Here is a 14,239-nt window from a genome sequence, read left to right on the forward strand (position 1 = left end):
TACTTGTTTTCTTCTACATTATTAAGCATAAAAGACATGTTTGGAGCACCTGGGTCCCCCGGGGAGCTTTTTGGGGGAGAATTTGGGGCCCAATTGAAAGACCGTTAGGGATTTTTTAAATTTTATTTCCCGGAACTGACTTTTTTAAATTTCAAAAAAATCAAATTTTCCCGCGAAAACTCGGCGGAAAAAATGAAAAAAGTCCGAAGTGAAAAAGTAGTGCGAGCGAGACGGATAGTGCGAGAAAGAAAAATGTCTATTTCAGTATATTTACAATGTTTGTATAGAGCAGGGAAGAAACATACATAAAACATAATCCATGCAAGCAAGGGGAAAGTAGACATAGTGAAGAATCAATGGGTGATTCTTGTGATTCTGTTCTGTGTATTAGTGAAAAACCCCTTGGTCAGGGAGTCCGCGTTCCTCCTGAGAATTTTTTTTTTGACAAAATAGAAGTGATTTTTGCAGAAAAAGCGCCGTAAATTGTCGTCTTTTTGTAAATAGTGTTCGTATAGTGTGGCCAGTGTGTCCGGATGGAGTGAGTGGTGTGAGCAGAAAGTCCCTTATATGCCTCTTCTCTTCTGGAGACGGACAACTTCGCGCGTGCCATAAACACACACCACAGGGAGAGTTTCCAAAATACATGGATTATTCGCACATTTTGCCACAACAATGAGTGGGTGAGTACTCGTGAGGGTGGTGGGGTGCACATGAGGGTGGCAGGTGTATGCAGAGGGCATTCCCAAGGGCCCCACGGGACGAAATGTCGATGGGGAATCAGTGGTGACATTTTGCTTTTGAGGAAATGTCAAAATGTTGGTCAGGGAATTCTCTTTTTCTCTCTTCTCTTGCCCCCACGGCGAAGATAATTCGCTATCGCGGTATTTGTGGGTACATTCTGTACAGAGGATGAGCACAATGTTGATTTTTACTCTTTTTCAGGGTCAGCCAGAGTTCTTCTGAAGCGCCAGAGAAGGCATCTTTGCGTCGGCTGAGATAGAGAGAAGCCCCCTCCATTCCCCAAGTCTGCTTCCCGGAAAGAAAGAGTGTTTGGTGTGAAAGATCAACACGGTTAAGAAGACACGAAAGAGAGTGAGAGAGAGAGAGTGCGTGAGACACAATGACACACAATCTGGGAATGGCACCGTATAGGATGCCGGGACCCGGAATGTGTCCGGCAGACTTTAAGTCGCCCTCTGAGTCGCCACAATTGCCAGTATCGGCGCCCAGCAATCCCAAGAAACGCCGGAAAACGTCCAATGCGGCCAGCAATCAAATGAATTCGGCACCACCGCCAACGCCGCAGGATCTACTACCGCCCCCACTTACTGGATATGGAGACACAATTGTCGCGTCGAATCCATTTGATGATACGCCACCACCAACGAGTCATCCGCCGCCCCCAATGAGCCATCACATGGGGATGCATGGGCCAATGAATCATCATCCCCACATGCATCATCCGCACATGGGTATGCCCCCTCAGCTGCGGGGGATGGGTCCAATGGGACCGGGCATGGGGCCAGGACCAATGGGACCCATGGGAGGAGGTCACGGTGGCCCAATGGGGCCAATGCCACCGCACATGGGTCCAGGACAGCGAATGCCCATGGCCCAGCCCAGTGGAATGTCTCCCATGGCAGCCAATATGTCCCCAATGGGCGGCATGGGAGGCATGTCACCCATGCAGATGCAATCCCAAATGGGTCCCAATGCTCAACGATCAATGGGAAGTCCAATGGGTGGTGCTGGGGGCCCCATTGGGAGCCCCATGAATAATATGCCAATGGGATCACCAATGGGTCAGGCAATGGGTAGCCCAATGGGTGCAGGAGGTGGACACATGAATAATGGGCAGATGGGGCCGCCGATGCATAGCCCCCTGGGCAATGGACCCACAATGCACGGGCCTCAGCGACCGATGAATGTTCCCAATGGGGCTATGACTTCAACCGGTGGCCCAATGCCACCGCATCCACAGCAACCGCCAATGCAGCAACTCTCTGCAATGGCAGCGCAACCCATGACGGGAGGTAATCAAAATCCACCCATGGGGCAGGCTGGTGGACCCGTGATGGGGAATCATCAGGCACCAATGGGGCAGCCACCGGGTGGGCATCCCCATGGACCACCTACACACAATCACATGAATCATCGGAATCATCCAAATGCCGTTGGACCCGGACCTGCAATGAATCCCATGGGGATGCATCAGCATCATCATCCGCATCCTCATGTTGCTCCGGGGCCACAGCAGTCACCGCAGCAGGCACAGCAGCAGATGCAGGGCCAGCCGGGTGGGCCACAAATGCACCAGGGACCTCCGAATCAGCAAATGCCACCACCTCAGCCACCGCAGATGCCAGGACCACAGCACCCAGGTCAGATGGGAGGACCCATGGGGCATCCGCCACAGACGCAGCAACCGCCAACGAGTCAGGGTCCCGGTGGGGGTGCTGGGCCACCGCAAATGGTGTCACATCATCAGCAAATAGCACCCCATCCACCACAAGTGTCACCGCATCAAATGCCTCCGCCCCATCAGATGCAGGCGCCGCCGCATCAGTTGCAGCCACCACAGCAAATGCCACCCCATGCAGGTGCTACGGGGGCCCTCAGTGCGATGTCTGCAATGGCAAATCATGGCATTATGACGGCAGGGGGGCACATGCACGGTGGGCATATGGGTCGTCCGGGACCGCCTCAACCACACGGGGGTCCTCCACATCAGGGGCATCCGCCGCATATGCAGAATGCCGGTGGGGCAATGCCACCACCCGGAGCGATGTTCGGACCACCCCAGGGGGCGCCTGCAGGACCTCCAGACATGACACCAAAACCCATGCCCGTGAGTGCGGGAAAGGTTTATCCGCCCGATCAGCCCATGGTGTTCAATCCGCAGAACCCCAATGCACCCCCCATCTATCCCTGCGGGGTCTGCCATAAGGAAGTTCACGACAACGACCAGGCGATCCTGTGTGAATCCGGATGCAATTTTTGGTTTCACAGGTGAGTTTCTCTCTCTTTATTTTTTTTTTAGAATCCTCTAGTTCTAATTTTATTATTCACAATTCATCCTAATTTTTCATTACAAATTGTATCAATTAACTTACTTTTTCTAATATTTTTCTGCTAATTTACGTATTGCGTCACTTCAAATTTGCTTTCATTTTTGTTTTTTTGGCCTACTAAGATTTAGTTTGTTTTTAACTTTTGGAGGACATGAATTTCTAACCTCAAACATTGAGCTTAATTTTCTATTACAAAGAAAACGTTTTTCTAGATTTTCTTCTGACGAAATTCTAGTATTTGAAGTCGCTTACACTTAGATGTAGAATTTATCAAGATAAATTGGATAGATTTTTATCTATGGCGGTTTAAAAAAAAGTCGAATTGGCAGCGATTACCAGTTTTGTTCTCCAAGTTCTTAAACCTTTCAACTAAGAAAAGCCTATTCGATTTTCATTTTTTTATTTTCATTTTGTGCAAAGAAAAAAATGAAGAAAGTTCTTTTGCAAAAAAAAACTTGATGGTCTTTAAGGACCAATGAGTGATCTTCGCAAAATTCGGATTATTCGTTAATGTATTACGGATGATTTGCGAAGAAAATCAACACATATTGGTTTTTAGTCTAAAAAAAAGTGGTACATATTGAGGATTAGAAGCTTAAAAAAATACCATTCAAGCCACAAAAGGACTAAATTTAAGCTGAAAAGTAAAATTATCCCTAAATATGCTAAATTCGAGCATAAAAATATTTTTTTCAGTTCTAAACAGGCAGATTTTGAAAAACAGAAACTTAAAAAAAATTAATTTAAGATTCTGGGCTCGATCCATTTAGCAAACAAATATCCAAATTAAAAGAAAGATTTCTCTTGCGATACTCTGACCACAGCTATCAGCTAGTTAGAGACATTGTAAAACATCCTTAGCTTTATTTAAGGGCTTTTAATTTTTTCTTTTGTCTCTAGTTAATTTAAACTAATTCAAGTTTGGAAAGGACAAAACCCAAAGTAAAACAAAAAGTATAGTATGCAAATTCAACTCAAAATGTGCTAAATTCAAGCCTAAAAGTATTATTGAGTGGGAAAGGGGGGCAACCTTAAAAAGGCAGAGTCTTCAGTCTCAAAAAGCTGTAAAAAATATGTTAATTAAAGCCAAAAAAAAGGACTGAAATATAGCCGAAACGTGTTAAATTTTTTTAAGGATTGTCGTCGTCGGTTATCAAGGACGGATGTTTATGATGAATTAAAATATTTAAATTTTTGTAAATATTCGAATGATAATTCGCCATAATAACCGAAATATTCGTCAGATAAACACCTTTTGTTAAGGACAGGAAGAGAATTTTAATAGAAAATTCATAAAACAAAAAGAAAAGATGAAAAAACTCATATCTCCTTTTTTTTCCACCCACACAACAGGACATGCAGCGGCCTGACGGAAGCGGCATTTCAATTCATCCATGCGGAAGTGTATGCCGAGTGGAGTTGTGACAAGTGTCTGTCTTCCAAGAATATTCCCCTTGTAAAGTTCAAACCGTGAATTTAGGGGATTTTTCTCGCATTGCAAAAGCAAAACAACAACAACACACTACAAACATTTTAAGCACATAAAATAATCACACACAAAGCTGAGCGAAAGAGAGAGAGAGAGACAAAAAATTGCGGGGGCGAGAAACATTTCAGTACTAAAACATGAAGAGATTAAAATTGTGAAAAAAAAATCTTTTTTCTCTAGGGTAGATATAAAAAAAATGAAAATGCAACAACTACAAAAAAAAACATATAAACAACATAAATAAAATAAAAAAAAAGAGATCAATCTGTGTTCATGCGGTGACTGATCTGTGTACGCGTATGAAAATAAAGAAAAAAGAGAATTAAAGTTCCGGAAGGACATGCGTTGTGTGGGTGTGAAAGTGCGCAGAGAGAGTCTCCCCGCATAGAAGGAAGTGCGAAAGTGGCTCAAGAGAGATGAAAATATGGGGATGGACAACATGCAAGATATCGCAAATCTGTGTAGTAGAAAGAAAAGATTTTCATTTGAGTGCGCGATATTAATTATGAAGCAAAATGGGATGAAAAGAACAGCAAAAAAGGTAAAAAAAAAACAAGAAGTTATTAATAAATAAATTTGTTTTTATGCGAAAATAACAATTAAAAAAAAAATCTCAACACTTAAAAACAATGTTCAGCATTAGATTTTTTATTTATTATTCAAAAATGAACGATCAATTCACTGAACAACAAAAGTTATTTTGTTGATGAGAAATAAGAACTAAAAAAAATGAAGCGCGCAAGAGAATAAAAAGAAACTACAAGAGATAAAAAAAAACATTTGCCTTGTTACAATGTAAACGAATATTAAATATTTAACAAAAAAAATGAGAAAAAAATCAAGAAAAAAATTACCTATATTGCTAATTATTTATAGTTTTATCCATTTATAAAATATCTTTAATTGAAACTGTTTTACAGTTTCAAATTTTATCACGATATGAGCAAAACAAAATGGAATGTCAAAAGATTTTACTATTATTATAAAAAAAAAATATTCTTTTACTTTCTCCTGATTATATACTTTTTTTTTTAAATTTATTCCCCCAACATAGATTAAGACTGGCTCTAACGTAGAACACGCAGAAATTATTAAGTCACTAGTTCTGTGTAATGTTTTTTTTTTAATTATTATTATATTTTTTTAATTATTATTTTTTTTTAAATAACTTAAAATGAGCGAAAATCGATAAAATTGTTTCAATTTCTTTTTTTTTCTTACAACATCAAAAATTTTGTGTTTTCTTCAAAATTTTCAAAGTTATTTTCATTGTACAAGAAAAGTAGAAAATAAATAAATAAATTGCAAATATAATTTTGTACTTAAGTGTGTGTGGCATATAAAAAAAAAACAAACAAAAAGAAATTGGTTTAAGAATTTCGCGAGAAAAAAAGCACAAGAAATCGAAAGAATTTTTGTTTGTAATTCATTTTAAAGCAAAAAGTAAAATTCTCTCAATTGTTTCCGTTCTTTAGCACCCCCTCCCTTATTTCCAACCCTCACTGTTTATATTTTTTTTTCTTTAAAACTTCTTTAATTTTTTTTTCAAAGACAGAAGAAAAGAAAAAAAATGCTATATAAATTCGAGCAATATATCTGTTATAATGAAGTAATTAAACTATATATATATAAAGAGAAGAAAAAAAAGGAAAAAAAAGTGAGAGAAGAAAACAACTAAAGTAATTAATAAATTGAAAATATAAATAAAAATTAAATGTGCGATGAGAGTGTATAAAAAAAACGTACTAACACACAAAAAATATTAGTAAAAAAAATGATTCGTGAGAATGAACGTACTTGCTGATTATGTAGTTTAAATTTGAGAAAAAAAGAGTGATGATAGAGGATAAAAAAGTGCGTGCATGAGTTCAGATTTTTTTGACAGTGTGTACATAGAAAAAAAAGTCGATCACATGGAAAATATCACAATATTTTATAAAAAAAAAACAATAAAAATAATCATTTTGATAACAAAAAGAAAAAAAATTATTGAATAATTTGCATTCTCTCCATTTGCGCCAGTGAATTACTAATAGAAAGATCAATAGAACCCATTTTTTCTTTACATAAAATAAAAGTTTAATTTCTTTAAAAATAACTGAATTCAATAAAATTGTTTAATTGGTAAAAATGCTGTAAAAATTTCTTGCAAAAAAAACAGAAAATTACAAAGTGGATTAGTGAGAGAAAACTTTAAAGTTCTCTACATTGCGGTCTCATAGTACAGCCTCTTCGTTAATTACAATCTTGAGATATTTAATAAAAAAATCTTCAAACATTGAGTAATGGAATCTAATTTTCATTTAATATTTTCCCTTAACCCTTTAAGGCTGACTCAAAAGCTCGATTATTTTTTTTAAATATTGCGTTCAAATTAGTACAAGACTAAGAAGACGTCTTTAGTTGACTTTGAACGTCTTTCAGCCTACTTTTCTGAACCTTAATTCTTAGGCACGTTTCTTCTATTTACAACTAGAATGTACCTAGCCTGGTACGTAAACTTTACTTGTTTAAATGCGAAATAAAACTGAGATGTAGCTAGAAATCAAATATGTCTAGGAAAGATTTGAAAACTGAAGAAAATGAAGATTACTAAATCATTTAATGTCTAATGATGCATTTAAATTAGCAACTTTTGAAGTTTCTTTTCTAACGTTTGACTTTATAAAAAACAATCTCTTTTTTAAACTTTTATAGTCTGAAAAAGTTATTTTGAGCTTTAGAATTGAAAGAGAATCGAATGATCGATCACCTTCGGCTTCTATATTAGTCAATTAGTTTGATTTTGTTCTGTGATTGGCTGATCAATAACCGAGAGAAGCCGAAGTAAAGCGATCATCTGTCTTAGCCTAGGTGCACTCTTAGTGTGAATTGGGTATTAATTTAATTTACAGATTTAAAGAATTTTTAAATTCTAAAATGAAAAATTACTTTTTTGCATTATTTTATTTTTTGCAGAAATAAATAGAAAATTGTCAACAGGATTTGCATTAATTCTGGATTCTTTTTAAACTTCTGACTGGGGCAAAGTGTGTCACGCAAGAAGATTAGGAAAAGGCTCTGACAAAAAATCGTTTATGGTGCTATGCAGGAAAAGAATGTCAAGAAAATATGATCATGACATTTTTTCCTGACATTTTTTTCATTCCCTCTCACTCCCACTAATGTATTTTCCTATCTTTCGTCTTTCTCCCACGCATGGTGACGACATTTTTTTCACGTTATGCTTTTTTTCTTGCGCACAACATGTTTTTATTTCCTTGAATTTTCTCAACATTTGGGGATATTTTCCCCAAAGAAAAGTGGAAAATGCTTAGCTAAAGAGCCCACAGTGCCAGGAAAACAGTGAAAAATGGAAATTTACGGTCATTTATCTGCCAAATATGTGAAAATGTGCGAAGTGAAAAATCAAAACATTCTTTTCCGGATTAATTTTTACGGGATACTTTTCTAGATTTTGACCACACAAATCACTTCCTGCAGGCTTTTTGTACCTTCCTACAGGTCATCTGCATACGGAAGGTCTACCTGGGATCAATGAATTGTCTTCTGGATCGTACAAAAAACTCCTGAACACGGAAAAACTTTGTCCGGGAGTGAATGTTTTGCTGTCGAACTTCACTGTTTTCACTTATTTTGCCGATAAATACCCACAATTTTCCACTTTTCACACTTTCAGATACACTAAGAACACTTCCACAAGCCGTTTTTCACTTTTCCCGAGATAAAATATCACAATTTACAGAGAAAATTGCAGAAAACTAACAAACACGTTGACTTCACAAGAGCTGGAAAAAGAATGTCAGAAAAAAACATCTTCCTGCGACATTCTTTTTCAAGCTCTTGCGAAGTCAACACGTTTCTTAGTTTTCTGCAATTTTCTCTGTAAATTGTGATATTTTAGCTCGGGAAAAGTGAAAAGCGACTTGTGGAAGTGTTCTAAGTGCCTGTGAAAGTGTGAAAAGTGGAAAATCGTGGTTATTTATCGGCAAAATAAGTGAAAACAGTGAAGTTCGACAGCAAAACATTCACTCCCGGACAAAGTTTTTCCGTGTTCAGGTGGGATTCCACCACCCAGGAAGCATTTCCCTGACCCCACACAGACCTTCCGTGTTGCAGATGACCTGTGGGCAGGTCCAAAAAACCTGCAGGAAGTGATTTGTGTCGTGAAAATACAGAAAAGTATCCCGTAAAAATTGGTCAGGGAAAGAATGTTTTGATTTTTCACTTCGCGCATTTTCACATATTTGGCCGCTAAATGACCATAAATTTCCACTTTTCACGGCTTTCCTGGCACTGAGAACACTTCAGCAAAGCCCATTTTCACTTTTTCATGGAAAAATATCCCCAAATACTGAGAAAATAATACGAAATGAAAAACATGTTGAGTGCACAGAAAAGAATGATGAAAATGTCGGAAGCATGCGTCAGAGAAAGACGAAAGATACAGAAATACATTAGTGGGAGTGAGAGGGAATGACAAAAAATGTCAGGAAAAAATGTCATGATCATTTTCTCTTGACATGAGATTCCTGCATAGCACCATTAAACATTTAGTAGAATTTAGCCATATCCATCCATCGGTCTTTCTATCAAATATTTATTTTCTTTAATTTTCTCTTAAAAATATTTAAAATTCTTTAAAATCTCATCCACTTTGTCTTTTTCTTTAACAAAATTTCCACACAGCAGGAAAAGAGATTTTTCAGCAAAACAAAATACTTAATTAAACAAAATAAATTTAAAAAAATCTTTTTGTTGCTTTAGAAAAATCTCTGGAAAATTACCTCAAAAATGGGCTCTAAAAACTTCTTACAAAATCATCACAAATAAAAGGAGAGAAATACGTTCCCTTAGAGATATAAACCTCCCCCATCACAGGCCCTTCTTCTTTGAATTTTCATCCCAAACATTTTCATCTGTTGCTAATTGTGAAAAAATTACCTCTGGAGAAAAATTTTGTTATTATATTACATGCAAAATCAACAAAGATGTTTTTTTTGTGCGAGAGAAAGTGAGAGCATGAGATATGAGAAAATAGATTTAATAATAAATAAACCTGTTGTGTAATTTTATTAATATTTTATTCGCAAACATCCCAATTTTTCATCATTGAGAATTTTCTTTTCGCTTTAGCAAAAAAAAAGAAGGAAAAAGGAAATTTAGGCCGTAATTGTGCGAGAGATCTCTCGTAGCATTGTGGTGCGATTTTTACGTACACCCCGTAGTGTAGGTATACGCCTAAGGTGGCATCCATCAATGTCCAGGAAGGTGAATTCCATTGGTTCATCACTTGAGCGCAATCTCTCAATGATTGGTTCAAATTTCACGCGATCACTCCACGTGAGGAGATCATTCTCAAACATATTCTGCAGAATAACATATTGGATGCCACTTATGCGTATCATGGTATTCCTCTGGGCCAGCGCATAGGTACGATCGTGATCATTGGCACGGATATCCTCAATATGGAGCGATTCCCAATCATTGTGAACTTCCTTTGAGGGCTGCTGCTGAAGGGCTTTTGTGGGCACTTCTGCGATATTCTGTGCTTTCTGGAGCCTCTCACGCATATTCTGTGCCATCTCCTGGCGAATCTGTGCGCTCTTGGTGGTGGCAAAGAGAGATGATGGATGTTCTAAGAACTGCGTGTAGCTGCTCTTGAGGGGATTCGGCCAGAGGAGACGGAAATTCCCACAATTGCGTCTTGAGGTGAGCAAGAGACGAAATGTGTCCCTAATGAGGGAACATTTTACTTCCAAATCAACATCTTGATCAGTGTGGAAACTTGGACTCTGATTGACTTCCAGGATAAAGGGTTTAAGCTTCTTATCGATGATTATATCAAACCCAAGAACTTCAAAAGCCCCCGATCGTGTGCGATGATTGTGAAATGTTGCCTTGTAGACGTGCCGGAGTGTCGTGTAGGCACTAAAGATCGTCTTGAGGATCACATCGTCAATTTCTTCCCACAATTTCTTCACATTAATCCCATCTTCGTGGAGAATTCTTCATGAAAAAAAATCCAAGAATCCTTCATTACAATGAATTTTTGGCCGTAAATAAAAAGGATCTTTACCTATTGAGAACAGCAAAGGTCCTTTTGCTGCCATTCTCTGTGTCAAGGCAGAAAGTTAGGCTGTTCTTGTTGAGGGAGTAATTTGTGAGATGCATAAAAATATCCCCTTTATTGGAGAGCGTCGGTTGGCGATATTTATTTGTTGCAAAACGTGCTAGGCCCTCGTTGTAGACATAAATCCTCAGTGGATCCATATCACTGATCAGCACATAGACTCTCATGTCGAATTTGAATCCATCCACCAAGAGGGGAGTCTTTACGTATTCCTGACAAATGACCTTCTCCTGGGTCATTGAGCTCACCCTGAGATTCCTACAAAGTCGAATTCCCCGTCCCTGTGATCCATGATCGGGCTTCAGGATGAACACCGTGGAGGGATGACTTCGACTGTACTCTTGGGCCTCATTAATCTCCATCGGGAGGCACCACGTGCGCGGAAAGATGGCATATTCCTCCGGGAAGGAGCGAATCATTCGATTGAGATTCCGTGCCAGGCAGCGTTTCATGGAGAGTTCTTGCATACCCGGAAAATGATTTATTCGCTGAAAGGATTTCATTTGACGAATAAATTCCAGCGACGGAGAACCATCTGACCAGAGAATATTCCATGCATCGTCCATATTGACTAGCCTAAAACCCATATCCTTTGCCACTCTGATAACCGATTGATAGCGTGTCTGAGAAGCACAAAACTTTATTTGCTTCTTCCTGCAGAAAAAATCATATTTTATCAATCAGAGAAAATATCCTGAAAATAAAATATTTTTATTCACCTGCTGGATGATCCTTTCCCTTTATTTCTCTGAGAAATCTCTTCTTTGGAACATTTATCAATTTTCTCCATTTCCCATACATTTTCCATGATTTTTTCCTCCTTTTCAGCAGCTTTTTAATAAAATAAAACTAATTCAAAAAAAATTCTCTTCTACGCGTGAGACAAAATTCAGACGCAGATGATTACTAAAATTCCAAAGATAATTTTTATGTTGAGATTTTATTTATTTTTTTATCGTCATACAAAACATATTTTTGTGTTTTTCATTTTGGCCACGTAAAAAAAACCTCACACATGAGAAAGTTTTTGTGAGAGAAGGATAAATTCTCGCTCATTCAGCTGCAAAGTCATAAAAAATATTTATACTATAGAGGGAGATTCTTAATTGTTTTTCTTTCTTTTAACTAAAATCCGTAACTTTGAGTGGTTCTAACTCACTTATAAACATAGTCATAGCTGTGAGGATGATGAAGCCAATGATGACGGCAAGAAATTGCGCCAGTCCTGCGGATCTGCGTCTCTGGTGCCAGCGTGCCTTCTCGCGTGGCATCACTTCGCACACAGTCACATAGAGGAGGGTACCAGCTGCTAAGCCCTGGAGAATGGGAATACTTGTCACTGACCAGGCTGACTGTAGATCCACAAGTGCCATCCCAATGCCAATTCCCGCCACGGAACCAAAGGCAAAGATGAGAATGGCAAAGAAATGCGATCGTACGGTGGATCGAGAGTTGGCATTCAACTCCACACCGAGGCAGAAGCCAACAACGTACTTGTGTGCTGCCACCGCTCCCACCAGGAGTATTACCTAACAGACAAGATTACAGAATTTAGTTGAATTGTTTAGCACATTTCTTTCTTTTTATCATAATATTGCGTCTAGCACAAACAGAATCGCTCTCCACCTCAAGATGAATTTCTGTGTGTCACACAATGGGCTAATTACAATGTGGTGAAAGATGCATAAATAATAAAATGTTATCAAAGAGCTTTGTGTCTTTTGTGGATAAAGAGAGTATGTACAGAGAACGTGCAAAATGTTAAAGAAAATAAATAAATAAATTAGAAGACAGTCAATATATAAAGGAAAGAACTTTAACCTTAGAAGCTGAATCCTGAATCCCAATTGCGAGTCCCTCGAGGAGGGAGTGTAGTGAAAGGGCACAGAGTAGCCCCAAGTGTCCCGTAAGGGTCTCCTCACACGGTTGTGCGTGACTCACGTGGCATATCCGTGAATTAGCCACCTCATCCCGATGCAGGCACTCCCGAAGGCTACCCTCTTCCCGTGCTCCTTGAGACCCCGCTGCAGAGTGCCGTGGGAGCAAACTCTGTGTCTCACACGATGTTGAGGGAGCTGATGCGAATGCAGAACTCTGTTCAATGGCTGGTGCTGTTGCTTGATAATTGGGAACAGCAATCCGTGCTTCGGGGCCCCCATTGTGGGCATCCTGATGCCTATGCTGAATGGCTTCGCCACAGAAGAAGTGCACAAGTTCATCCACAGCGTAGACAATGAAGAAACCCAAACAGAGGATAATCTGTGAGTAGCGGGGCAATTTTTCACTAACTTCCGGTAGCATATGGACGAGAGATGTGGCCAGGAGGACACCAGCACCGAAGCAAAGGAGTACAGAGATGAGAAGAGGATGATTCCGCTGTTGGCGCCGCGACAGCCACGCTGGGAGCATTCCAATGAAGAAACTTCCAGCACCCAAAACAAACATTGCGAGAATTTTCGTGTGATCCGGACTCATGGCTAGATTTGTGGGTTTCACAATCACAATATCCATATCACTTCTCTTTCTCTCTCCAAATGGCAAATTGGAGGTCACAGCGCGTTATCGTCGTCACAAAAGCAGCAAAAATGCTGATTGATGATTCACCACGATTTAGCGAAAAATGCAGAGTTGGTGATTCTCTTTTTGTCTTCTTTTCTGCATGGAAATCCTATTGAGACATTGCTTTGCCGTTAAGAAACTATTGTAAGAAACTGATGGGGAGCTTGCTGATGCTCTTGGGAGTTGCTGTCTTATCACTTTTCTCGTGATAAGAGAGATATTTTGTCACAAACAAATAAATGATCACCACACAAATCCATTGAATAAACATCCAAAACCACTCCTCTTACTCAATGTTTAACACGCGGATTTTATCGTATTTTGTACTATCTTCCCATGTTAAATAAGGCACACGACTTTGCATTGAATTAATTTTTAATTTTTAAGTTTTCTCTGCTGCTACACAAAAAATAAACCTTGATAATTTTGTAAACAAAGAATTTAGCAACTTGAAGTTTGTACAAAATTTTTTTTGTCTACCTTTTGAAATTGGCGCCCTAAATGTAGTTCCAAAAGCCACCACTGCTATTTTTTGGTACATTTTTGTATAAGAGAAAATGAGACGGTGCGACATTGTCTCCCTCATACTTTTAGTTTTTCCCAATTTTCTCGCGTTTTCCGCCGAATTTCCCAGCGAAACTCCCCTCTTTGTGACCAGGAAGCGACGCCGCGTCGTTTGGCGTCCCCAGTTCAAAACACTCAAAATTTCCGCCAAAAAAAGTCCGTACAAAATGGTTTTTTTAATCCGGCGAATTTCGCGCCCAAATTTTTACTGAAGCTCCCCGGGGCCCCCCGGAGCATTTCCCGCGTAGGCCCAAGGCGCAAAAATGATTTTTTCCCGGAAAAATTAATATTTTAAAATTTTCCCCCTCAACACAAACAAACATTTTACGCACACACTCAAAAAAACTCACCTACACAAAATGCCAGAGTGAGAGGAATGTATTTTTCTCATGCCATCTCGTTTGTATATTTTACAGTGTATCG

General features: G+C 39.0%; 3 protein-coding genes across 5 annotated transcripts; 1 reads left to right on the plus strand and 2 right to left on the minus strand.

Annotated features, from left to right (window-relative positions):
- Positions 1 to 343: 343 nt before the first annotated feature.
- LOC129797224 (protein pygopus) lies at positions 344 to 6,022 on the plus strand. 2 transcript variants are annotated; one of them, XR_008751312.1, is made up of 4 exons: positions 344 to 680; positions 943 to 3,009; positions 4,425 to 5,101; positions 5,615 to 6,022. XR_008751312.1 is itself a non-coding variant. In XM_055839600.1 (3 exons), exons 2-3 carry the CDS (start codon positions 1,121 to 1,123, stop codon positions 4,543 to 4,545), a joined length of 2,010 nt encoding a protein of 669 aa, XP_055695575.1. In that variant the 5' UTR covers positions 344 to 680; positions 943 to 1,120; the 3' UTR covers positions 4,546 to 5,592. The 2 variants fall into 2 exon arrangements, 1 of the variants encoding a protein (XP_055695575.1); XM_055839600.1 differs by lacking the exon at positions 5,615 to 6,022 and having other exon boundaries at positions 4,425 to 5,592.
- Positions 6,023 to 9,627: 3,605 nt separating this feature from the next.
- Positions 9,628 to 11,577, minus strand: LOC129797238 (tubulin polyglutamylase TTLL6-like). The gene is made up of 3 exons (XM_055839610.1): positions 11,413 to 11,577; positions 10,640 to 11,347; positions 9,628 to 10,569 (listed from the first exon to the last, which is right to left on the minus strand). Exons 1-3 carry the CDS (start codon positions 11,499 to 11,501, stop codon positions 9,723 to 9,725), a joined length of 1,644 nt encoding a protein of 547 aa, XP_055695585.1. The 5' UTR covers positions 11,502 to 11,577; the 3' UTR covers positions 9,628 to 9,722.
- Positions 11,578 to 11,617: 40 nt separating this feature from the next.
- Positions 11,618 to 14,164, minus strand: LOC129797246 (zinc transporter ZIP3). 2 transcript variants are annotated; one of them, XM_055839623.1, is made up of 3 exons: positions 13,841 to 14,164; positions 12,515 to 13,774; positions 11,618 to 12,222 (listed from the first exon to the last, which is right to left on the minus strand). In XM_055839623.1, exons 2-3 carry the CDS (start codon positions 13,202 to 13,204, stop codon positions 11,815 to 11,817), a joined length of 1,098 nt encoding a protein of 365 aa, XP_055695598.1. In that variant the 5' UTR covers positions 13,205 to 13,774; positions 13,841 to 14,164; the 3' UTR covers positions 11,618 to 11,814. The 2 variants fall into 2 exon arrangements, with proteins under 2 accessions (XP_055695598.1, XP_055695606.1); XM_055839631.1 differs by having other exon boundaries at positions 11,618 to 11,753; positions 11,853 to 12,222; positions 12,515 to 14,164.
- Positions 14,165 to 14,239: the final 75 nt, after the last annotated feature.

This window comes from Lutzomyia longipalpis, chromosome 1, assembly GCF_024334085.1.
Source record: "Lutzomyia longipalpis isolate SR_M1_2022 chromosome 1, ASM2433408v1".
Classification (NCBI taxonomy): domain Eukaryota; kingdom Metazoa; phylum Arthropoda; class Insecta; order Diptera; family Psychodidae; genus Lutzomyia; species Lutzomyia longipalpis.

Coding starts and splice junctions, on each gene's coding strand:
- LOC129797238 (XM_055839610.1), bottom strand. CDS start 11,501: ATGGAAAATGTATGGGAAATGGAGAAAATTGATAAATGTTCCAAAGAA. Junction 11,348..11,412: donor GGGAAAGGATCATCCAGCAG/GTGAATAAAAAT, acceptor TTTTTTCTGCAG/GAAGAAGCAAATAAAGTTTT. Junction 10,570..10,639: donor ACCTTTGCTGTTCTCAATAG/GTAAAGATCCTT, acceptor TTTTTCATGAAG/AATTCTCCACGAAGATGGGA.
- LOC129797246 (XM_055839623.1), bottom strand. CDS start 13,204: ATGGATATTGTGATTGTGAAACCCACAAATCTAGCCATGAGTCCGGAT. Junction 12,223..12,514: donor TTCAGGATTCAGCTTCTAAG/GTTAAAGTTCTT, acceptor CTTGTCTGTTAG/GTAATACTCCTGGTGGGAGC.
- LOC129797224 (XM_055839600.1), top strand. CDS start 1,121: ATGACACACAATCTGGGAATGGCACCGTATAGGATGCCGGGACCCGGA. Junction 3,010..4,424: donor TGCAATTTTTGGTTTCACAG/GTGAGTTTCTCT, acceptor CCCACACAACAG/GACATGCAGCGGCCTGACGG.